This window comes from Crocodylus siamensis, chromosome 1, assembly GCF_052110815.1.
Source record: "Crocodylus siamensis isolate JL-2025a chromosome 1, ASM5211081v1, whole genome shotgun sequence".
NCBI lineage: Eukaryota > Metazoa > Chordata > Crocodylia > Crocodylidae > Crocodylus > Crocodylus siamensis.
In genome coordinates, this window is record NC_143395.1 from 51,358,854 (window position 1) to 51,385,715 (window position 26,862).

Below are 26,862 nucleotides of genomic sequence, written 5' to 3' on the forward strand. Positions count from 1 at the left end.
GCTTTTTGCTTTTTCTTTGTGTGGGAAGTTGAAGGTGGTGTTACATGCATGAATGGATAGAGCAGAGTAGGAATCATTTGTTTATAGAGGTCTTTGTTCTATATGACCGTGTGCCTGGTCTCCCAATGATATGATGGCACGTTAGGCATGACATGTCATTCAGTGAAGGTGTCTGTCACCGTGTGATGTTATGAATGTAATGACATGGTGCTCTTGGTTTGATGGTAATTTGTTTGTCTTTGCTGTGTATATTGGACCTGGACTCCAGAGGGGCCAACTTTTTGTACCCTGAGCCCCTGAATAATGTAGTTAAAAATGTCAAAGTCCTTCCTTCCTTTTTCTCATACATAAACATTATTCATTATTTTAGAACAATTAACTTCTAATGGAAAGAAAAAGAACAAAACATTGAATATATGTCACTCAATGTTTCACATTTATTCAAATAATAAGTAAGGAAAATGTTAGTAACTTGTAGGTATGTTTTATTTATTTTTTTCCAGTTGGTACCATTCAGGTGTGGTTCCCTTCTGCTAGTCATAGTTTTTTCTGATTCAGGAGTGATTTTAAATTATGTGAAAATATATCTTTAATTTCTGATCAAAGTCAGAAATGCTTCCATTATTCGTTGTTAGATGAAAAGGGTGTGTATGAAATATAAAACTTGTACACAGCTCAAGCAGATACTACAACTCTTTACACAGACTTTATTAAAAAAGAATTAAATAGTCTTAGTATTTAATATACCAATGAAAGGAACATTAGGGCATTCAGTTCATTTTGTGGAGGGTGAAACATAATTAGCAAGCAGCTGCAGAAGGTAGTAGGAGCTCAACTTGCAATCTGGGAAAAAGGCAGCTGCTAGAAGGATCCACAAAATTCACATGACACATGGAGAATGTGTTTCTGATCCTTTTGGCATTAATAAGCAAGCCCAAGAATTTTATTATAAGTTATGTACTTCAGAAATATACAGTGCTGAGCTGGCTGGCTGAACTTTTGTGGAATCTTTCTATGGCTATCCTCCTTATCTCAAGAGGACAGTTCCTTATTAGATAGAGAAGGCAGAAAAGCAAAGGTTCAGAAAGTCATTGCATCCTTGAAGAGTGGTTCAAACTTGAGCCAGACATGCAGTTAACTGATTTTTATTGAAAAAATATTTCTAACTCAGCTAGTCTTCCTATTCCTTGAACTTTTCTTTCATGAGACTGGGGAAAAGAACTTATTTCAGAACAGTTACCAGTTTCATTCAAGATTGTCAGTTCCATAATATGAAGTGCTTGCTTCTGATTTCAGGAGGGGTTAGCGTATGGAGGAAAGAAGTGAAAAAAGGACACTTAGTAAACCTAGGTGGATCATCAAGAGGCAGCTTTTATCTTTGCTTTGTTTTAGCACTTAATTTTTTGGTAGCAATAACCACAATGTATAATTAGAGCTTCTAGGTACTATTAGAAGACAAAAAAGAATACAATTGTGTACCCCACAACCCCTATGGGGGCATATATATTCTGTTGCTAAGCAAAATGCTCTCAGTTAAAGAGAGCCAATATAAAAAGGGTACAGTGAGCAGATGGCATTTTTGTCCTGCTACAGCAGCAGAAAGCTGTGATGCCCATTCTTCAGTTGATGAAAATCAGCAAAGCTCAGATGAAATTAAAAGAGATTTATTTATTCACGTCCACTTGGTATTTGAACTTGTGCCAGTACTCACCTAGTTATTTGGGTTTATTAATAATTTAACATGATGATAAGTATAAAACTCAGTCCAGGCTGGATATTCCCTTGATGCCTATGTCCCAGACACTGTAATCCTGTGCACAAGAGTAGCCTTGCAGATCAGTGCTTCTGAAGTCAAAAGAGTTAAAACATGGTAAAAGAGGTCAAAGATGAATTAACCACTGCTATCTATATTCTATGTATTAAATTGTTTTGGATTTGCTCCAAAAAGTAAGGAATCCAACCTGGACTATTTTTCAGTCTCATTCTTTTAAAACTAATTATCCTCCTGCCCCATTGTATGTCAGTTCAACATGTGACTGACCGAAAGAACAGTGTCATCAGGAGCTCTTATACAAAACAGTAATACAACCATTGTTTAAACTACTGAAATTAATATATGGAAATCTGAAGTAGAATATTCTAAGGTTTCTACAACTCTAATGTTCTTTAAAGAGATGTTTAGTACTACTTGTGATCACTGGTTTGGGGCAGTGACCACAAGTAACCTCCATTGTCACTACAGCCCATGTTGGAGGAGCATGTGTTCCAGCAGCAGCTTGCACAAGGTATTCAGCTCTACCCATTCTGTGCTACCATTAGAGAGACCACCTTTTCAAATGGAAAGGTGAGACACATGCTCACCTCCCCTGCTCCCCCACTGTCCAGCAGCACAGCCAGAGCATAGCCAAGCAGAGCCCAGGGGGAGCAGAGGAGCATGTAGGCTGTCTGCTGAAGGCTCAAATGTCCCTGCCCCACTGCCCTCCCCCACTGGAGGCCCACACCACCACACTGCCATGGCAAGGCATCCTCTGACTACTCAGCAGCACCAGGGGACACAACTCTGAACTGCTGTTGCCACCACCACCCCTGGTGCTGCCAGGCAGTCAGAAGGCCCCTCACCATGGCGGCATGGCTGGTGTAGGGCTCCTGGGGGGAGGGAAGCAGGGCAAGGAGGCCCCAAGCCCTGCAGCAGTCAGACTGCATCTGCTCCCACCCTTGCTCTGTGCACAAATCTATGGGGGAGGGTGCATTCCCCCTCCCTGGAAATGCATGCACAAGTGGGAAGCCAATCCCCCTGCACTCCCCCAGACAATCCACCTATGACTCATAGTTTCATAGTTTCATAGTAGCTAGAGTCGGAAGGGACCTAGGTAGATCATCTAGTCCGACCCCCTGCCTTAGCAGGAAAGAGCACCGGGGTCAGATGACCCCGGCAAGGTGCTCATCTAACTTCCTTTTAAAAATCCCCAGGCTAGGAGCCTGCACCACTTCCCCTGGAAGCTGGTTCCAGGCCCTAGCCGCCCTGACTGTGAAGTAGCGCCTCCTAATATCTAATCTAAACTTACCCTCCGCCAGTTTGTGACCGTTATTCCTGGTCACTCCTGGCAGCGCACGGGGGAACAGGGACTCCCTCAATACCTGATGATCCCCCCTGACCAGTTTGTAGCAGGCCACAAGGTCCCCCCTTAACCTTCTCTTGTGGAGGCTAAACAGGTTCAGGTCCCGTAGCCTCTCCTCATAAGGCCTGCCCTGCTGACCCCTGATCATACGAGTGGCCCTCCTCTGAACTCTTTCCATATTGTCCACGTCCCTCTTGAAGTGTGGCGCCCAGAACTGGACGCAGTACTCCAGCTGCGGCCTGACCAGTGCCACATAGAGGGGGAGGATCACCTCCCTGGACCTGCTTGAGATGCATCTGTGGATGCATGACAGGGTACGATTGGCCTTCTTGACTGCCTCTCCACACTGCCGGCCCATGTTCATCGTGGAGTCAATGACGACTCCAAGATCCTTTTCCGTCTCCGTGCTGGCAAGAGGGGAGTTCCCCAACCTGTAAGTGTGGTGCCGGTTCTTCCTCCCCATGTGCAACACCTTGCACTTATCAGTGTTAAACCCCATCCTATTCTCATCCGCCCACCGTTGCAACCTGTCAAGGTCAGCTTGTAGCCTATTGCACCCTTCTAGTGCACCCACATCCCCCCACATCTTAGTGTCATCAGCAAACTTGAACAGGGTGCTTTCTACCCCGTCAGCCAAGTCACTGATGAAGATGTTGAACAGTGCGGGCCCAAGGACCGAGCCCTGCGGAACCCCACTGCCCACATCCTTCCAGGTCGAGAAGAACCCATCCACTACCACCCTCTGGGTGCGGCCCTCCAACCAGTTGGCGACCCATTTGACTGTGTGGGCATCGACACCACAGTCTCCCAGCTTTTTGATGAGGACAGGGTGAGAGACAGTGTCGAAAGCCTTCCGGAAGTCCAAAAAGACTACATCCACAGCAACCCCTGCGTCTAATGATTTGGTGATCGTAAAAGGCCACCAGGTTGGTCTGACAAGACCTGCCACTGATGAACCCATGTTGGTTGCTCCTAAGCATGCATTCCCCCGCAAGGCCCTCCTGGATGTGTGCCAGGATAATTTTTTCAAAGAGCTTACCTGGGATTGAGGTAAGACTAACTGGCCTGTAATTTCCCGGGTCCTCTTTTTTTCCCTTTTTGAAGATAGGGACCACATTGGCCCTCTTCCAGTCCTCCGGCACCTCGCCAGAGCACCACGAGTGCTCATAGAGCCGCGCCAGGGGTCCCGCAATGACCTCGGCCAGTTCCTGTAGAACCCTAGGGTGAAGATCGTCCGGACCAGCAGACTTGAACACGTCCAGCCTCTCCAGAAGTACCCTAACTAACTCCTCGCTAACCCCTGGCCCAGGCGTGTCTCTCTCGGGGCCCGAGGGGGGCCCAGCAGGGAGGTGGCTGAACTGGTCCCTACTTAGGAAGACAGAGGCAAAGAAATCGTTAAATATGTTAGCTTTGTCATCTGGCGTGATGACTAAGTTGCCCATCGTGTCCTGCAGGGGCCCCACATTACCCGGGACCCTCTTTTTACCCCCTATGTATTTGAAGAAGGACTTCTTATTGTCCTTAATCCGGGAAGCTAGTCCTATCTCCAACTCTGCCTTGGCCCTCCTGACTGCCCCCCTACATCCTCGGGCGACTGTAACATAGTCCTTCTTGGTGATGACCCCATCTCTCCATTGGGTATATGCCTCCCTTTTAGCAAGGAGACATTCCTGGATGCTCTTAGTGAGCCATGGGGGTTTATGTGCCCTCCTGCTCCCTTTGACCCTTGTTGGGATTACCTCCCTTTGGGCATGGAGGATCGTCTCCTTAAGGAGCAACCACTCCCCTTCGACATCTGATTCCCTTCCCCTCTGGGTCCTCAGCGCTTCCCCAACGATCCTCCTTAGCTTGTTGAAGTCAGCCCCCCTAAAGTCTAGGGCTGTTGCCTTGCTGCAGCCCTTTGCCACCTTACGCTGGATGGTGAATTCCAGCAAGCGATGATCACTGTCTCCCAGGTGGCCCATCACCCGCAGCCCCCTCACCAGGTCATCACCCGTGGCCAGCACCAGGTCCAACAAGGCGTCTCCCCTGGTGGGACTGTGCACCTCCTGGGTTAGATGGAGGTCCTGCACTCTGGCTAAGAACCGACGTGAGCGATCAGACTTGGCTGACTGCTCCTCCCAGCAGATGTCTGGGAAGTTCAGGTCCCCCATGATGACCACATCCTTAGCCCTCACTGCCTCTGTAAGCTGACCTAAGAATTCCTGGTCGAGCTCTTCTCCCTGGTTGGGAGGTCTATAGTAGACTCCCACCGTTAAGTCTCTCTCCCCTGGACTGCCTTTTACTCTAACCCAGAGCACCTCAGAGTGCCCCCCCTCTACCCCCTTGCTGTCCCACTCCCTGGCTGGCTCCATGGCTATGCATTCCTGCCCCAGCCCCAGGCCTCATGCACTATTCTGGCTGGGCAGTGCCCCAGCCCCACTCCCTCCATCACTGTGGCGGCCTCAATCTGCAGCCCCCTGCTCCCTCTATGCCCCCTTTTCCCATAGTTTTACCTGCAGGCAGCTGGGGGAGCTTCTCTCCAACATTGCCTTGGGCTGTATTCCTGCACAGATGCATGTGGTGTCCCCTGTGTCCCACTCCCCCCAGCCCGAAGCACCCCCTTGCAAGTTGAAATTCTGCCAGCCTGCAAGGGAAAATTTTTCACCTTTCCCACATTTTTCTGTGGTGAATGGAAACATGGATCCCTGCAAGATACTGGGATCCAGGACAAATGCTGTCCTGGAGTCATTCAGCCCAGAACTTGATGTTTCCATTTTGGGACTGCCTCACCCAATTAAGGATGGATGAACACCCTAACCACCCTGGATACCAACATTGAAAGATACACTTCTGAACTTGTAACAGTGAGTCTAGAATGGCTATGGGGAAGAAGGGGGAGCAGGGGAAGAACACTCATAAGAAGAAACTGGACTATGGGGTATTTTTTTTTACCTGTAGAACTTCTAGGGACTGGCTGACCATGACACATGCTTTAAGAAAAAGGCAGAGGAGCACTTTTTATATATAACCTGAATGTTTTAAACCTCAAGAAAGTATGGGCAAGCACCTTCTCTTACCTCATGTAAATCATTTTAATATCTTATTTTTGCAGTATCATGAACAACAACCAAAAAAAATCACTTTACACTTCAGATTAAATCCTAGAGATACATATTTGGGAACTATTTAGTTATTCATTTGCTTAAAATGAATAACTGAATAATCACATTTCTATAACCTCAGCTCTTTTTCACCTTGTCATCCTTTACCCTGTGATCCAGGGAGGCAGGAGGGCAAATCTGGGTTTGGGTTTGGCCTTTTTCAACAATATGATCTTCATGTACATTCTTACAGCTTGCATGAAATCCAGTAGTGTAAGAATCTGCTCAGGTGCAGATGTTCCTCTGAGAGGATTAAAGGGAATGATCTGGGACTTAGATCACAAGGCCCAGCATACAGACATTTCATACTATAAAATTAATAAATAATAAGTCTGCTACTGTGGCTCTTATAATACCAAGCAAAGTTTTCCATTCCTCCTGTTGTCTATGGTCTCTTTCCCTTCTGCCCTGTTGATCTGTGCCTTATGATATACTGTATTATCTTTGTGTTTCACCCATTCAATTTCTTAGTGTCTTGTCTAAGTAACTTTCCTGTACAGTGTGACACTATATAAATACAAATATATAAGTATTTATGTAGTGTCACAATTAATATGTTAAATCACACACATTAATCATGATTAATTGACAGCCATAAAAGTTTTATATATTTTATATATATAGATATATATTAGGGTTGTCAATCACGATTAACGTGCACGATTAACGCGTAAATTGCTGTTCATGTTAATTTTTTTAACACGTTAATCATGCACATGGTTATGGAGCCTGTACCCAGGTTCCACTCTGCCCCCATCACCCTCACCTCTATCTAGGCTGCCCAGCAGGGCAGCGGTGGCAGCACAGCGGACCACAGGGCAGCGTGAGCATGGGCTCTGGGCAGCTGTTGCAGTAGGAGGAGCGGTGTGCACAGGTACAGGCACAGGCACAAACATATGGCCACAGCCTGCAGGTGGCTAGGAATGCAGCCAGTATGTGTACAGCAGTGCTGAGAAGGCAAGTCTGTGAAGAGAAAGGGGCGTGGGAGAGGGAAGGGGCACCTGAGGGGGCAGATTGAAGCCCCCATGGTGAGAAAGGGAGTGGGTCTGGGCAAGGCCTGGGGTGAATAGGGATGCAGGGCTAGGGTGGGTCTTAGAATGGAGCCGCAGGGGGCTCCCATCGGTGAATACACCCTGGTGGAGGCATGGGGGGGTGTACATGCTCCCCAGATTTGTGCAAAGGGTGGAGGCAGGATGCTGCTCTGGGCTGGGGCTCTGCACCCTGCTGCCTTTGCCCTAGAAGCTGTGCACTGGCTGCACAGTGTCCCCTGCCTGCAGGGCAGTGGCAGGCACAGTATTGCATTGTGTGGCTTTCAGAGTAATGGCAGTGGGGCATAGAGCGCAGCACGTAGTGACAGCCTGTATAAATCCAGAGGGCATATGCCACCCATGCCTCCCCCAGGGGATTACATAGCAGCAGGAGTGGTACCCCGCCACACCCCTGGACAAGCCACCTGCAGCTCCATCCCATGAGCTGCCCTGGCCCTGGGGCCCCATTCACTCCAACACCATCCCCTGCTTCTACCTCTACCCTACTCCCTCCCTCAGCCTGGGGCCTCCATCTGTCTCCCTACCCCTTTCTTCACAAATCCCCTCCCACACACAGCCCTGCACACCCACCCCCCAACCATACAAAGTACCTACATAATTTTGCATAATTGAGTTTTTCTGCACATAATTTTGAGTTTTTAGCTGTGTGATTAAAATTGTGATTAATTGCAACTAATATTTTTAATCGTGCAACTAATTGTGATCAAATATTTTAATCATTTGACAGCCCTAATATATATAGATTTCCGGAGTCTCATGTGTGCAGCTCTATCACTATAATATTTATTTTATTAGTTTTATTTGTGGCATATGCTTAGTTTGTAGACTTGCTTATTTTGCTGAGTATGTCTTTTTCTCATGAAATTAGAAGAAAGGAAAAGATAAAAAAGTTAGATATATTTAACTATAAGTAATCACATCTAATCAACTACTCAGTATGAAAATATAAGTGCATGGCAAAGCTTTTTCAGGACCTGACTCTTAATTAAGTATTTTTACTATAGAAGAACACTTGGGTTAGCAAGAATTTTCAATTTTATTATAAAGTGTACTCCTTATTAACATCCCTATTTTTCTGAGAAATAGTTGACTATGAACAGGTTAAGTGCACCTGCTGTGTCTTAATGCTCTTTCAATGGAGCAACACAAGAAGATGGAAGTTGTTCTGTTTTCAGTTTGAAGTTAAAGGACACACATAGGCCAGGTATTGACATTTGAAAAGTCTGAGGTGGAATTGATCTAAGCCACACAGTTTTCTCTAAGTGGTTTAGATCAGTAGTGAACAGAACACACACTTGCCTTTTGGTGAGGGAGTAGAGAGGCAGGGGGGCAAATCTGAGTTTGGGTTTGGCCTTTTTTAAACCAGTGCCGAACTTCTGTTATGGGTATAGATGGGTTTCTGATCCTTTATATTGGTAATAGTGTAATGTTTGTACCTGGTCGTACAGTCTTACAGGACGTTTTAAAGTTCAGCTGTGCATTTATGAAGAGTTACAGATATTAAGTGGTATGACATGGACTAGTGCATGACTAGCAGCTAATGAAACTAGCTGACTTTGAACTGCTGCTGTTAGGCTAGTCAGTTGGAAGGACAGATGCAGAGAGATCGGAATAGAATTAATGACAGTGACAAAGTGGATTCAGAGAGATGGAACTATATTGCTGGTACCGTCAATGGAGAGAGGGCAGCAGGAGAGAGTCTAGATTTTTTTTTGAGAGAGACAATAATCTATTTTGTGTTCTATATCAGTATAAAAGCTGCATCTGAGAAGAGAGATTTTGCACTACCAATTTTTTTTGTAGCTCCTAGCTTAGCTGCTAGAGATGTTATAAATATTCATAACAATTTTATCACTCTAACCAACCGCTTTAATATATAATATGCCAAACATATTAAATATTTGTTTCCTTAGGCATTTTTATACTCAAAAAACTATTTTTTGATTGATACAGAGGGCTTTAAAACAGCTCTAGTAGGGGTTTTTTTCCCTTAAAAGCTGTGGTTTTTATATGAGGCACTGCTTTATTTTAATTGTACCCTCTTTTCACACTGTATATATCACCCAGAACCCTTTTCCCTCCTTTCTTAGCCAATAAATAGAAGGGGTTCTGTAACACTGTTTAAAAGACATTAGTACGACAGATCTACCTCAGTTCTGTACATTATTGCTAATTCAGTATAGGCATGCTTTATCTCAGAAATAGAAATTCAACCAGAATAAACTACTGAAAAGACCTTTACGATTAAGAGTCCTTTCTCAGAGAGCCGCACATCGGGTGGAAAGGTGGAGCAGTGATAGCAATGAGGTTGACACGAGAGTGACTCTGCAAGAAAGGATGGCTGAGGATAGACTACAGAGATGAGCTACTTGGTACTGCTTGCTGGTTCTCTGAAAAGAAATATCCTGCTTCCAATGCTAGCACCTGGTGCAGAGCTTCCCGCCCCCTCAACTTTCCCTCCACCAACAAGGGCAGACCTCATCTGCTTCAGATTGTGATTCAGAGACTAGTCTGTTTCATGGCACTTTCTACACATATTCTTTTGAATGCTAACAATTTACCAGTGGGCAGAACTGGAAAAATAAATGGATAAGAGGGGGAGAGAGATTTCCTTCCCCTCATCCCCCACCATCCCAAAGAAAGATACTTATTTAATGATGCTTTGTAATGATGCTTGTACACAATTCCACATATTGTTAGACTTCATATTTGGCCCTATTGCCTCTTGTCCCCATCACCCACACCCCCAATTAGCAACTTTTTCTCAATTTCTACCTTTTCAATTTACATTATTTTATTATTGAAATATCACAGGCCCTTTGTGAAACACACTAATGTAATAATTATGGCTAATGGCAACTGATACATAGTAACACGAGAAGCATTAAAAAGAATATTTTGTTAAAATAGGCACAGGGGCATTTCCACAGCATCATTTTAGCCACCTTTTCATTATCTTTACTTCTGTCTTCTAGAGTCCCATTATAGTTGGGTCATACTAATTGATGTGGATTATTTAATCCACACATACACTGTATGTATAGGGAAAGCTGTTTGCCACTAGGGAGAAAGCCTCTAAAAATGCAATGATTATGTAAGAATCTGGCTCCTAGCTTCTTGTTGTCGGTTGTGATACATGAGTTTGTTCATAACCAATACATCTAAGAGCTTGATGAGTATCCTAGTAAAGACATGCATTTCACATACTATTTATAGATGTTAAAAGCATTCCCTATTTTCTCTTAACTCTGCTACCCCTGAACAGCAGTGTCTGTCTCCTGCAGTGCTGTCTGAATACCATCCAGGAGGCAGCAGTGATTCCTGCTGATCTTTAGAAAGACACCACTATTTCTATGCATGCTGTAGTGAATTTGCACATTTCCTTACAGTTAGTTTCATGAAGAAGAATTATATTTTTGTGAGAGTAAACACAACTTGTTGAAATTTCAAATCCGGTACTGAAAGCATAGTTCTTTTTCTGTAATGCTGTTTTGTAGGTTGTTGGTAACACAAGGCAGCCATGTTATTCAACCAATAGATGTGTTTTTATCAAAAGTCTGTGCACTTAAGTCTAGAGCATATAAATAGAAACGTACTAAAAAATGAATGCAGCTTTCTATTTCTTTCCCTAGCTGCACTTTTTATATTCATTTAATTTGATTTCCTGGGGTGTGGGGGACAATGTTGTGAAACTAAATGTAAGGGGGTATATATGCCTTCAGGAAGCATTGGTTTACTGAAGATGAATAGAAGAAAAAGTGGTAAGTCAGTATTGGGTACAGTATAAAAACCTTAATGCAAGTTGATAGGTAGTTACTTACAGGAGGCAGAGTGCTTCCAGATGGAACATGCTGGCAATGAATTTTAATTACATGTCACAAGGACTACAGACATTGCAGTTGTCATGGCTGGTTGTGCCATGACTTCTCCCCCCATAATGGAGAAGTTGATGGAATCGTGTGCTTGCACCTCACCCATCCATTTGGGTTTAAAAGAGTAGCTAGATGATTTTTCCACCAGCCGATGGCCAGAGAAAACATACATCCCAGGATACCTGGCTGTGGTCAAGTGTTTGTGGGTTTCCCAGACTCCACCAGTGTCAAGCAAAGTGCCCACTGGTTGTTCAAACTGTGGATGGGTGGTGACATTTTTGTGGGAGGGATTTTGGTGTGATCCACTAGATAGATCATGCCCTTGACTGCCTGACTGACTTTCCAAGACAACTGTGCTGCCTGACACCACTGACTGACCTGTAGATTTCACCACCAGTGGGCACTGTGAATCCATACATTGTGGCCCAGCATTATGAATTCATGAGGGAGTTGGGTGGAAAAGGCAATGTCAAGTAGCCCTGATGGTCACCATGGCTCCTTCCATTTGACAAGAATGTGCTGGGGAAACCTTACACATGTTTTCATTATACAACAATGGATAGTCCGTGACATGTCCTGATTCTAGTCTGCAACAGCAACCTTTGCACTGCAGGTCAACACATTGTTGCTGGACAGATGTGGGAGCAACTACAAACTGTGGACTGGTGTTTCTGGGCCAGAGAGATAAGAAGCAACTGTTGGGAGCAGATCTCCAAGGTCACCTGGGACAATGAGAAATGGTGCCCAAATTTCTGCATGTCCATGGGTACTGCCATGGAGATCTATGCTGAGCAATTCTCATACATATAGTGGCAAACAACAAGGATGAGGGTGTCCTTATCCATGGGAAGCACATGAATGAAGGCAGCCTCCAGTCTGTGGCAAATCATTTCAATGTGGGCAAAATACCCCTGGAAAGGCTGTTTGGGTGGGGTGTGACTGACTGTTCAACAGGTGGTGGTTCCCACGCATCACTGGAGCTAATGCACAGGAAGTCCTGGACAGGTTTGCTAGCTGGCAGTTCAACTGCATTGGCACCATCGAGGACACACACATCACAGTCCCCTCCCCTGTGAACTGTGGGTGGGCATTCAATAACCAAGGGCTTCTTGATTGTACTTCAGACAGTTGTAGACCACCATGACCATTTAATGCATGTAAATGCCAGCTGGATGGGCAAGGTGCTAGAATATTTTGGAATTCCCTCCTCCTTGAGCTGCTGGAGCAGAGGAAGTTTGTCCTTGTAATGCCTGACATCCAGGCTGAGGGAGATACTGTACCCATACTACTCTTCAGGGATTCTGTCAACACACTGTACCCCTAGCTGATGAAGCTAATCACTGAATGTTTGGATGCCCAAAGGGAACTGTTTAACTACCAGCTTAGCAGCTGCAGGATAGCTATGAAATGTTCTTTTGGGCTCACTGAAAATACCTATGGGAACACATGAATGGGAACACAAAAAGTCCTTTTTCAGATATGTGGGGAGCCGGAGGAAAAGCAAGGGCAATGTTGGACCCCTGCTAAACCAGATGGGGTAACTGACAACTGATGCCCAGGAAAAAGCCAACCTATTAAATAGGTACTTTGCGTCAGTCTTTCATCAGTCACACGGGATGCCCATGCCTGCTATGGGACAGGGAAATCTGGGTGAGGGGGATCCCCTACACTCCATCAATGCTGATCTCGTGAAGGAACACCTTGAGAAGCTGGATACCTTCAAGTCAGCTGGCCCTGACAACCTGCACCCCAGGGTACTCAAGGAGCTGGCGAGTGTCATAGCCCAGCCCCTGGCACGGCTCTTTGAAAACTCCTGGCACTCTGGTGTAGTGCCCGAAGACTGGAAGAAGGCCAATGTGGTGCTGATCTTCAAGAAAGGGAGGAGAGTGGATCTGGCTAACTACAGGCCCATTAGCCTGACTTCTATCCTGGGGAAGATCTTAGAAAAGTTTATTAAGGAGGCCATCCTTGAGGGACTGACCCAGGCTAACATTCTAAGGGACAGCCAGCATGGGTTTGTTGCGGGTAGGTCTTGTTTGACCAACCTCATTTCCTTCTATGACCAGGTGACCTATCACCTGGACAAGGGAGAAGAGATTGATGTCATATATCTTGACTTCAAAAAAGCTTTTGATCTGGTATCCCATGATCACCTCTTGGCCAAACTGGCCAGTTGTGGCCTTGGCTCCACCACCATCCGCTGGCTGGGAAATTGGCTTCGTGGTCGGACCCAGAGGGTTGTGATTGATGGCAGTCACTCATCGTGGTGCCCTGTGACCAGTGGGGTCCCTCAAGGCTCTGTCCTGGGACCCATACTGTTCAACATCTTCATTAATGATGTGGACATTGGAGTCAGGAGTGGACTGGCCAAGTTCGCCGATGATACCAAACTTTGGGGCAAAGCATCCATGCCAGAAGATAGGCAGGTGATCCAGGCTGACCTGGACAAACTCAGCAAATGGGCAGACGAGAACCTCATGGTGTTTAACACTGAAAAATGCAAGGTTCTCCACCTTGGGAGGAAAAACCTGCAGCACCCTTATAGGCTCGGCAGTGCTACGTTGGTTAGCACTAGAGAAGAAAAAGACTTGGGGGTCATCATTGACCACAAGATGAACATGAGCCTCCAATGCGATGCTGCGGCTAGTAAAGCGACCAAAATGCTGGCGTGCATCCATAGATGCTTCTCGAGCAAATCCCGGGACATCATTCTCCCCTTGTACTCGGCCTTGGTGAGGCCGCAGCTGGAGTACTGCATCCAGTTTTGGGCTCCACAATTCAAAAAGGATGTGGAGAAGCTTGAGAGAGTCCAGAGGAGAGCCACGCGCATGATCAGAGGTCAGGAAAACAGATCTTACGATGACAGGCTGAGAGCCATGGGACTCTTTAGCCTGGAAAAGCACAGGCTCAGGGGTGATCTGATGGCCACCTACAAGTTTATCAGGGGTGACCACCAGGATCTGGGGGAACATCTGTTCACCAGAGCGCCCCATGGGATGACGAGGTTGAATGGTCACAAACTCCTGCAAGACCGTTTCAGGCTGGACATAAGGAAGAATTTCTTTACTGTCCGAGCCCCCAAGGTCTGGAACAGTCTGCCAGCGGAGGTGGTTCAAGCGCCTACATTGAACACCTTCAAGAGTAAATTGGATGCTTATCTTGCTGGGATCCTATGACCCCAGCTGACTTCCTGCCCTTTGGGCAGGGGGCTGGACTTGATGATCTCCCGAGGTCCCTTCCAGCCCTAATGTCTATGAAATCTATGAAATCTATGAATGCAAGTGAGCACAGTGTTCTCTATTTTGTAGTCTATGTAGAGCATTCATGAGACCAGAGGGAGCCCCTGCCAGTTGAGTTGTCATACAATTGAAGTCTTCTACAGGTACCATATCTCTGAATTCTCAAATGGAGCCCTCAACTAGAGTAGCCAACATGTCCATCATTGTGCTACAATTTGCAGGTGCTCTGCCTTAGAGGGGGTTCATTGTTTTCCTTGATGTTGCCCTGATAGCATGAAGAGCTTACTAAATTTTACAGCTTGCAAGGCCATCCAATTAGTAGACAGGCTCATTCATCCCACAGGCTTTCAACATGTTAAGTTTGCTGTCCGCTGAGGACCTTAAGAATCCAGAGAAATAAGGGACATGCTTGGGAAGTCATGGGGCAAAGAGCCATTAGGGTACAGCAGGGGCCAACTGTGTAGAGCTAAGGCCGCTAAGTCCCATGGGGGTCATCAAACACAGTGGTCCATTTGAAGGAGGCGGGAATGGTTTCCTGAGTGTGGCTTGTTGACTTGGTACCCCCTAATGCCCTTTGTCTATAGCCACAGAATCCTGACAACCTGGCTAATGTTATCCTGATCCATCTGACCCAACAGTAGAGGTGACCCCTGTTCATTGCTTCATGAGGCAGTCCAGCAGTCTTTGCTTGCCTTTCTTCAAGAGATGGCAGGACATCACTTTGACTTGTAAAATGGTTGGGCATGTTACCATTCCTCACCAGTGCATGTGGCTCTTCCCTGGAGTGTCCTACTGGGATGCTATAAGGGACAACATTGATGTGCCTCTAACTTAACTATCAGATAATAACTCACACAGGCTGAAGCGAGGTAGCCATTGCACCCATGATAATGCATGACTTGAGAATACAAAGGGAGCAAGCATTCCCTTCTCTTGCTTGCTTCTGCTTTGAGGAACAGATCAACCCTATGAGCTGTATGTGGTATGAAGAAGAAACATGGGGGAAGGAGTGAAAAAAACTCCAAAAGGGTGTGAGTTTTATTGCTACTCTCCTGCTCTCACACTCCTAATTTGAACTCAGGGCCCCCATCCCACCTCATGACCTGTCCTCTCATGCAGTGCCATCTAGGGCTATTTCAGAAACTGATTTTGTGTTATTCCAGGTCATGGCTAGCCAGCTGTAAGGCCACTCAGGCACTGAGGTGCCAAGCATGGTCAGGAAAAGCAAAGCGAATTCAGGGAGAATCTGGATTCCAGGAAGACAAGAGATCATCAGAGACCAGTCTTGGAGGGCAAGCTGGGGGACCAAGAAGAGAGCAATCAGAGAGCAAGTCAGAGAAAACAGCAAAACAACTTAAAATCAGGCTGAACCCTGTTGTCCAGACACTCTCTTTTCCTGTGCAGGGGTTGATATGCAGAAAGTGAAGGGTCAACTGATGGACTGGCCACTCTGGTAACAGGAAATGGCTGAAGGTTTCAGGCTAGGTTTGTCCTGTCTGGACAGCCAGATATGGGGTAGGAATATTGGATGAGTGGCTGTTCTAGGGAGGCTAAGGCCATGGCCTGTCGTTTTGCTAGAATGGGGACAGGAAAGAGTTAGGAATTACTTTTTGGGTTAGTTTCAACATGTAAGATTGTCCTGGATAGTTCAGCCAATGTTATAACTGCTTACAGGGGAACTTGAATGTCCCTGGTAGTCTGCCAATAGACCAAGCAGCAGACCTTATGATTCAGGAGCTGCTTGTGTTCACTAGATTGCAGTGCATTGTTTTAATAAAGTGCCATTATCCCTAATGAGATTTTTGCCTGGAAGTGAAAGCTACTGATATCACTTTCTCAGAGCAGATGCCAAAGAAAAAGCTAAACAGACTGGAAAATGGGAGCAGTCAGCCAAACAGAGTCATACAGCTACAGCACAATACCACTCCAAACTGAAGTTCTCTGCAGAGGAGTTGGGGGGAAGTGAGGAGGAGAGGGCTGAAGTCCAACTGTTACAGGGGGCTCAGCCAGCCATTGAGTTCTAGAGTCCTCTGGCTCCTCACCCACCAAGTCCCTGTTGCCACATCCCTCTTAACCCAACTGGAACAGTAGCCTGCCAATTACCATTCCTGGGACCTGTCCTATCATGGCCTAGTTCTTCTAGGGCCTTGGGTTTTTGTTGGGAGACAGTTTGTTGTAATGCTGAACACTGGGAAGGGCAGGAAGCTTCTGGCCTCCTGGCTTGGAAGCTTCATTTTCCAAGCCCAGGTCCATTTCAGAGTTGGTGCAGCTCTGGCAGATGGCCAGGAAGTTCATGTGGCTTGGTAGGATGGACTGTGTGCCCTGATCTGGTTTATCACTTGTGTTGCCATGCTGGCTATAGAGGGATGTGTTTGTTTGAATATAATCACATTTGAGTATTTTTCACTGTCCAAAAATGTCCACTGCATTTTTGGAATTTGAGGATGGTGTTGTCTATGAACATGCAGGAGAGGTGCATGTGATTCTGCATGTGCTTGGTGCGCAATTGCTGTCCCATGTCTTCACAAACTGCTGGGACAGGTTCCAGTCACAATCATGTCCCCAGGATGCCATTACCTCCACAATCTGTTCAAAAACCGCCTTGTTTCAGTGACTTAAAAGGTATGCTGATGATTCTGAGTCTCATTTCAGATGGTTAATGATTCCTACTACCCACCCCCTGATCCGGTTACTGCCATGCTTGTTCATGGTGCTGGAGTCATTGGATTGAAAGGCCATGATGGAGAGAGGATGCATAAGTGTGCAGGAATACAGATGTTTGAACTTGTCTTGGTGGGTGGCACATGGGTCTGTTGGGTCCTTCCTGACAGCTGACTGGTTCATGGATGGAGGTTCCTGCTGGCATTGAGTGGATGTAGGCTCCAATGCTGGTGGGTAGGTGGCAAATATAACATGGCTGACAAATCACTTCATGGGGAAATTAATGGGGGATGGAGAGGTGGCAACCTGCGGCCTGACACTTTTGGGTAGTAGAGTTCTACCATCAGGGCCATAGTTGCTACACAGAGCTTAAGAGGGGCCAGAACTGGGGCCAAAGCAGTGCACTGTGGGAGATCAGCAGAAAGCAGAGTTGGATTGGCTGGAGGACCAACCAGTCCACTTGTCCCATGATATTATCATGTGACAACCATTCAGATGTCTGTTGTGATAGTACAGAACATAGTGTTAGCACTTCTTGTCCCATGACAAGTGGCAAGGATGTCTGTTGGCTTTGTCCTGCAAAAATGTTTTTCTTCTATGACAAGGGTAACGTATGTTCATAACTAAGAAAGTGTCACAAATTTTTCTGCTGCATTCCTGTCAATTCTCTCTATTCCAGAGAGTTGGTTTTTGGTCTCCAGTATCAAACTACCAAATTATGGTTGCCCACAATTTACTTCTACTCTACCAAATATACCTATGCAACTTGAGCCATATCTGGCCATCAACTTGTAAATCCAAGGTTAAGGAAAACACTAAAACAAGAAAAAAAATCCTGAAGGTAGAAAATATGCATGAGTTAAGGTGCTGCAGGTAAATCAGCATATGTAGCCCTATTCTTCTTGCAGTCAATATCATAGTGTCAGGTAAGATTGCCTGTCCTACTGCAGTATTGACAAAAAAAGATATTTACTTTAGAAACTACTGTAAATGGTCTTCTCAAGGGCTTTTGATTTCTTTCAGCCCTATACCCATTAGAATTTATTCTGATAAAAAAAAATGTCCTTATCATTTTCCTTGTGTAGTTTAAATAATGAGGGACTATTGTACTCATAAAGTAAAAAAATATTTCAATTTAAGACACTTGGAGTGATTAGGTACCATGTAAAAGACAACTTATTTCAAGTTTTGTCTTCAATACCAAGAAAGCGGCAGTGTATGTAGGACTTGGTTTGTCTACACTACTTGGAGCAACCCAGAAATAGTAATAATGCCATAAATTAGCCTTGTACCCTCCCCAAGTACTGCTCTGATCCCTTTTCTCTGCCCAGTCTTCTTCTCTGCTTTCTGCTACCTACACTGTGCTCTCCGAGTCATCTGCCACTGTTTTCTCCTTTCTGTTCTAGCTGCTTCTGTGCTACCTAATGTGCGCAGAGGCTACTTGTGCCACACATGCAGTGTGTTTGCCACCCTAATATAAACCAAAGAAATGCCTTTGAATTCTGTAAACCAATGCCAATTCTACAATTTAAGAATTTAACCTTGTGCACATAATGGTTAGAATAAGTGATCAGGAATGTGAAGAATTATTTTCCTCAACTCAACAATTATTTTCTTTCCTTCAGGAAATAACATAACATTTCCAGGTCTTAGATTCCTTCAAACATACTCATATAGATAAATATAGACATACAGCTCAGGCTGATGACAACATTTACCCATACTTGAGATTCTCTCATGAAAGAATTACTAGCTATAAATTAATAACATTATCTTCTATGAAATATATATTTGAAGAAGAGATGCTCTATGGAATGTGAATACATCTCTGAAGAAATTTACATTGCATTTTCAATAATTATAATTTATTTAAATGATGCAATTGAATAATATTCTCATGTAGACTTTTGCTGTATTGGACAATGGATTGGTGCCTTTATAATTTGTCATTTAATAAGTATTGTTATTTAAAAAAAACCTCTTGGAATTCTCAGTCTCTAGCTACTTTTTTATTATCTTAACACATTCTTAATTAATCTACAGTATTTTAGTTACATGTTCACTAAAGTATTCTTTCTTCAAAATTTCAGCAGTCAAACAACAGACAAACATTCATCAATAGCAGACTTGGTGACTGTAACTGGAAAATCAATTGTAACATAGAATTAGCAGGACTTTGTTAAAAAGTGAAAGATATTTTTCATCTGTCCAACTGATAGTTATTTTATCCAAATTTCTGAAGCTGGAGAAAGGCTCAAGCTTTATGTCTGCTTTTCTAGGAATCAGCTAATAGTATATGTACCAAATTCTTGATCCCTGTGCAAAATCCAAGTAAACAGATTTACAAAGTGATTTTCTTGGTAGCCCAGGGGGATGTTATTATTTTCCCATCCAACTACTCAGTGCCAGCAGAGCTGCTCTGCAAAGCAGTTGTTACCAAATATAACCTGTGTTAATTCCTGCTGTTCCTGTTAGTATCTGTACAAAAGGTTTTGATCAATGGATCCATGATGTGTCAGATCCAAAGTAATCTAAAGTTATATATCAGGTGTGGGACAGTTTTGGAACTCCTGTCACTTACTCGTTTTGCTCCAGTTGGAGCCATTGCTGAAACTTGAATCACACCTTAAGTTATTACCTAAGAATTTTTTATCTTAAGGCTCCTAGTGCTGGCAGTGAAGCTTAGGATTAGCATCTTTAAGAACTCCACGCAAAATGCATCCTTCTTAAGATGACTCCAGCATTTTTTGGCAATCAAATTATTATTAATATGATTTTTAAATTCTGTTTCCCTCTGGAACAGTGTTAGATTATGCCTAAACTTGCAAATCTGCAGTAGTCTGAAGTTCTGTACATCCTGAAAATGCATCCCAACATTATTGATAATCCAAGCACCATTGTTAGCTCTTTCCAGTGTTTATTCATCCTTTTTAACTGTAGGCACCAAAAGTGAATATTATATTTAGTCAGTGGTTCACAGTGGGTGCATCTACATGAGACAGTAACTACGCACTAGCCTAATAACACTTCATGGTAGTGTGCCAGGAAAAAATATGCTACTGTATAGTAGTATTAAGCTACTGCACAGTTAATGTCCAAAAAAACCCTGTGCTCTGGCATTATTGTGCAGTAGTGAGAGTTACTACACATTGATTTAATACTTGGTTATCCAAGTAACTATGGTGCATTAATGAATGTGTAGAGGCACCCAGTAATAGTTTCTCTAATGTCAGATGCAGAGGTAACATTTTCCTACTTTGTTATAGCTATTGCTTATATAACCAAGGTTCACAATGGATCTCTTAGCTACAGCACTGCATTAAGATCTCATGGTATCCTGAGTACCTGATATGACCTCAAAATTCTTTTCATGTGTTCTGTTTTGTAGAAAACAATCCCACATTTTGTAAATGTGTTTCTAGAGGTCTACCTTTACATTAGGTTCTGCTAAAATGCATTTAGTTCTAATGAACCCCATCATTATTTATTACTCCACCAATTTTTGCCATCCACATATTTAACTAGTAATGATTTCAGATTTTCTTGTAAAACATTGGTAAAGGATAGTCAATAACACTGAGACAAAAGCAGATTCCTGAGGAGCCCATTAACATGCTATTTTCCCCTCACTCATAATAATTTTTATGAAAGCCTCCAAGCAGGAGCCACTAGCCAGTGGGTCCAGAGGAAGCAGCTAGAGCTGTACAAGATCAGAACTTGGGAAACCCAAGTTAAGACATTAGCAAGGAATGAACCGTCAGAGGACAGGGATCTGGACTGGAGGCTGCAGCATGAGGGGATCAAGGAGACAGCAAGGCAGTCTGGAAGCAAAAGGGTCAGGCTGAAGTTTCAATCAAGAATGAAGCCAGAAAGATAACAAGGACACAGGGAAAAGCAAGTAAGGAATGAACAGCCAGGAGCCAGGGACTGAAAAACTAGGAATCAAGGGTAGGAAACTAAGAACAAGCATCAAAAATACAAAGGGTTTTTTGTGGGGGGAAGGGAGAGGGAAGGTCTTTAATTAGTTTTTTAGAAGAAAGTATCAAAACCAAGTTTTTCATTCATTACAAATATTACAAACACACATTAATAAAAAAACTCCTGATCCCCACGTTAACATGAGTGCTATAGTTTGGAGATAACGTAAAAGCCAGTCAATCTCCCAGTTCTAGAGCAAAAAACTTCTGCTATGCTTATCTTCACAACTGTTTTGTATCAGTTCCTATAGGTACATCCATCACCACCCATCTTGTGTTCCCTTCCCCTCAACAGGGAGAGTAAAAACCATCCCCATTATTGCCCCCAGTGCCACAACCACAACTGTTGTCTCCCCTGCTGTTTCTGCAGTCACTACAGACTGTATACTTATACAGTTAGCCCCTACCTATCAGAATGCCCAGCAGGAGGAGATCCTCACTATATAAGTGGTCAAAAGCCCAAGACACCTGCTCTTTTGAATAGTTGAAATGCAAGGATCTGAAAGAGTTTCTGCTTATATGCAAGCAGGCACATCCATGCAGGCAACTGGGACTAGCTGAGGCCACTGGTAGCTAGATCCACTTGGTAACTAGGGACAGCTGACGGCAATTTAGCCTAATTTTATTTTTGTGGTGGATGTAGATCTTTATAAATTTGATCTTCTGATTTGAAATGGATCTAGAACATTTCAAAGTTCTCCATCAAAGGGAATAGATCTCCAGATTTTGTGCAGAGCATCTGAAAAAATCTGCACTGAAAATGTAAATCTCAGCAGACTTCAAGTATCTTGCTCCAAGGCAGTCCACTTAATCTGGTGTTGAAAAGTCATGAAAAAATCCAGCAAAAGAAAAAGCCAGTTCCTTACTGAAAGATGTGGAGCAAGCAGAACTTTACAGAAACTGAACCATCTCCATGTATTTTTTATGAGGTTACAAACTTGGTTGATAAAGGTAAAAATCCTGAGTGCATCCAGACAAGCACGGTCATGTAGTATGTGGCTCTGTAAATACATTTGCAGCACCACATACTGCACAGTCCAGAGTTCTCCATACTGCAAGAGCACACTGCCCAAGTGTGTGCTGCGGGGTTTTTTTTCCTTTGGTTTTTTTCACCCCTGGGGTAAAAAAAAAAGTGTGTGTGTTGGGGGGGGAGGGAAACCTGAAGCAGTGAATGCTTGGGCAGCATGCACTGCTAAAATGTGGAGCAGGCCACTTGAAGCACTGTTGTACTTCCAGCCAGGCTCTGCCTGGCAGGATTGCCATGGCTGCAGCTCTGAGAGGCCCCCAGAACCCCAGGTAAGGCTGTGGGGCAGCACTGTGCTGATCCTAGCTTCCCCTGTGCCACCCAGGGCAACTTGCTGCCTGCTGAAGTGCACATGGCACAGGCATTCCTCAGGGACAAGAAGTGGCAGCAGAAGTTGCACCACCATTACTTGTCCCCAGGGAACCATCTGTCCACACACATCTGGATGTGCCATCTGGTTAAAACAAATTCCAAAGCAACTTTTTTTTCAGAATTTGACTAATTGTCAACATTTATGACAAGATTTGTTTTCCTTAAATCCATGTATATTGGCATTAATTCTGGAACTATTTTTAATTCCTTTATAGACTGTAGGTCTACAGTTTTTTGGATGTATCAATAAGCAGAGCCTTCACTTTTCTGAAAGGGGAAATTGTCTGTTGGTGATAACACGAGACATAGAAAACTATAAAGAAATGGGTATGTCTCCTGGGAACTAAAAATCTCTTAACTCATTTGCTTCTTGGCTAGCACAGCTACATGGTTCCCTTTACTTAGTATTAGAAGTAATTTTCCTTTACATAAATATTGTAGTAAATAAGCATATGGTAGATTACAAGGATCTAAAGATTTAAGAGCCTTCCAAGTGTAGACATATTATTTACATCAAGATTATTTATTGTTATTGTTATTATTATAAACAGAGGTTAGTGAATAATTTATTTTTTCAATTTGCTAGATTATTTTTAAAGATTCATTTCTATTTGAAATGATGAAGGCATTTATACCTTCTTTAAAAAAAATAAAACTGAACTGTTTCATTAACAAAATATCAGATCTCAGCCTTTCCAGAATTATTTTGCATTTTTTCATGATGATCAATGAGGTCTGATGTTCAGAGATACCAAATCTGCATTTTTTGCAGGAAAAATATTTTGCTCCCAAATTTTCACCCAATCCTGTTTATGATGCTTTGCCAATAAAAAAATAGTGACCATACAGTTAAAAAGAGTGAAAATTGAAAATTTAGGGAAGACAAGAACAAAAGTTGATTGGACAGCAGTCATAAATGACTATGGACAATACAAAGGGAAAAAAAATCAATCATGGTAGCTGGCAGATTACATCATGTATAGCTACTTACCTTCCCAGATAAAGGTGCCACCAGAGTTTGACATTTAAAGAAAGAACTAGGAGTGTTAATTCTGGGTTGTGTTTGCTTATGTACCTGATGTTTCACTGTTCACTTTCAACAAAAATGCCAGCAATTTGTGCCAAGCCCTTTAATCCTCTTCTTCACGCTTCCCTCACTTTGTCTGACCAGCATTATTTGTCAATCCCCAAGGCCTGTCATGTTGGTTTCCCAGCAGGTACTGTAACCTACTAGTCATTTCTCTGAGGCATTAAAGTTTAAAAAAAGAATTTCAGCCTTTGCTGTGCAAGCTCATGTAACTATATATCTTTTGAAGGTTTCATCATTGCCTCATTCCATATATATCTTGAGAAAATATCATATTTTGTTATATTGGTCATGAAAATATATTTTCTAATGTGGTCATATAAATATATTTACCTTTGGGTTCATTCTTCACTGTTATCATGAATTATTCTGTTTTAAAATTAGAGGATTTTTTTTGTATTTTATTCTTTTTTTTCTTGGTGCTTGCTTAGGGTTAACTTTGATATCTGCATTTGTATCGTGTCACGTGAAGAGTGCTCACTTTGATGAAGTAAGCCACTTTTATATTCTAACCCTTATACTGACATTCATTTTATTGCCCATGTTCATTGCCCAATGAACATAGAAAATACATAGATGAAAGAGAGAAATGCTGTGATTCTGCTGTGGTTCCGATATTCTATGTCAATAAATTATTCAGAAGACAAAAAATGCCCTTAAAGTTACTATTCCTTTTCCACCCTCATATTTATGTCAGTGGAAGCAAGACTGGACCCAGTATTTCTGTTTTGTTAATGTGCTATCAAGATCAAAAAGCAGTTTATCATTATATTGCACGAGGATTTTGATACCCCTACTACCAACCCAACTTCTCTATGATTGATTCTATGATATTCACCTTTTCTAGTCACTATGGATATATTATATTCAGTATACTCAAAGACAATTGCTTTGCTTTATTCATGTAGGCAGAATCACAGAAAAATTGGGTTGAAAGAGAGCTCAGGAAGTCATCAGGTCCAATCCCTTGATCATCCCAGTTTAAATCATTAAACCAGAGAAGTGTTTGCCTAAAATTCTCTTAAAAACTGCAAAAGATGGAGATTTCACAACCTCCCTAGGCAACCTGTTCTAAAGCTTAAATAACCCTGTAGTTAGAAAGTTCTTTCTAACAGCCAACCTAATTTTCCCTTATTGCAATTTGAGATTATTACTTCTTATCCTATTTTCTCCATCCCCCCTCACCATCCATTCTTGTGCTTATCTCTAGTAATCTGGTCAAGTTTCCATTTTTTGGGAAGATTTCTTTTTAAGTCTCAGCTCACTGAGGAGTCTGTTGTTTAGTCTGGACAATCTCTTGATGGATCTCCTATTTTTCATTTGCATTGGGATAACCTGCTATTGTGCCTTGATTATGGTATTTTTACAAGAGAAGCAGGTTTCCTTAACCACTTTTCCCCTAATTTATTCTCCAAAGGATCCCGATATCCAGTTCCCAAAATTGCTTAATATCCATTTTTCTGAAGTCCAGTGTCTTTATGCTGCCTGCCTTCCTATTCTGAACTATGTAAGTCATGCTCACTGCCATCCTAGTTGTTTTCTATCTTCAGGTTCCCAGCCAATTCCTTCCTATTCCTGAGAAGTGCACCCCATCCCACCTTCAACACACACAAAAGTTGCTGGGAACTGTTGTATTACCCTCCCACCAACTGTAATGGAAAAGTCTCCCATCAGCACAAGGTCCTATGATTTGTATGGTTTGGTTAGTTCTTTGACAGAAAGCACTACCCACATCCTACCCCTGATTTTGCAGCCTATAATAAGGACCCATCTGTGGGTTTATAGTACTGGAGCACAATTAGCTACAGTATTTTCTGCAATATAAATACTGTCCAGTTCACTTACTCCATACAGTGCAAAACATAACTGCAGTAGAAAAGTAATAAAAATAATCCATATTACCCAAGTTAATTCTTCTTGCATTATTGATTTAAATAAATAACAAAAACATAAATATGTGCTCTCCTTGTCTCTTAGAATAATAATTGCTTTTTTAAAGTTCTGGTTGGCTGAAGCTTTTATATTCTGAAGTACTGAATTAGTTCACCATATATTAAATTACTTACACTGAATCCTCCAATTATATTGAGGCACAATCCTTCATTCAGACACTTGATGCTGAGCAGCCTGCAGTAGTCAATTACTTCCTCACAATTCCTTCCAGTGAATTCTGGCATGCAGCTGCAAATACACCAGTGTATTTTAGACGACTTACATTTTAAAAGTTAATTGCATTTAATTAGTTTCCATAATTCTATTAAATGATGTTCTTCCCATAACCAAACAGATCTTATGCATTATTTAAATTTAAAAAAAAAACCTGGCATGCAATTAACAATTAGTTGTTTGATTGTAGATATTTTCATTTCTGAACAGATACCATTTTTCATTGATTAAAAGAAATAATTCTTTTTTAATATCAGTGCTTAACAGAATCTTCTGGGAACTCATGTATAAATTCAACCTTGAGCTAAGATGATATTAAACAGTAAACTATATATATTTGGAAAGCTATTAGAACAGATGAGTCTATTACTGAGAAATTGGAAAACATGTTGACAAATGATATTTAGAATAGTTAGCACAGCCATTATACACTGATGATTAGTGAACAGCAGTCAATAAGGACACACTTGAGCATGAAGAAACAATGTGGAGAGTCTCTACAGAGGATAATGACATGACAGTTGTTGTGCTTGCTTAATATAGATGCTTTTTAAAGATAGAAACTAACATTCCCTTCTGTGACAGTTTTTTTAGCTCCATTTTATAACAATGTAGCAATGGCTAGCCCTTTTATGGTACAGGAAGCTGTATGCATTTCTTCAGGATCACTGTCAGTACTTGTCATTATTAAAATCCTTTTCTTATCCAGCCTGCCACTTTATAAAAGCCTTTCCATACTGAAAAAGTATGAAATTTAAATGCATAGTAAAGCAAGCTTTGATTGAGAGAGACAAACATATTGCAGAACAAATAAATGTTTAAGGGCCCTATATCTTACTCAAATGATGGTATGTACGATTTTTAGAAAGGTTATCAGAATTCTTTTTTTAAGTTCATGAAGAATATTCTTCTTCTGATGTATATGTAATTCTGGTTAAACCCATTCCTGCATACTCTTGCATACATGCTTAGCTGTGGTTCCCTGTCTATCTGGGGGGTGGGACAGACTAGCACTGTGACCAAAGAGGTAACTGGGCTGAGCTCTAAATGGCGGTCTGGTGGAGAACACTTTGAGAGGCTTTTCTGTAAAAAGGTGCTGTAAATAGCTTTGTAAGTAGGACATTTAGATGCCTTTTTTCATCTCAGGGTAAAG

The 26,862-nt window shown here is 42.8% G+C and overlaps 1 protein-coding gene across 1 annotated transcript in view; it reads right to left on the bottom strand.

Moving 5' to 3' along the window:
• The window catches only part of EYS (EGF-like photoreceptor maintenance factor), a 1,897,540-nt gene that overhangs the window by 1,765,008 nt on the left and 105,670 nt on the right, over nt 1-26,862 (bottom strand). The window contains exon 6 of the mRNA XM_090034512.1: nt 25,610-25,724. Coding sequence (XP_089890638.1) covers nt 25,610-25,724 — 115 coding nt within the window. The remainder of the gene's footprint in view (nt 1-25,609; nt 25,725-26,862) is intronic.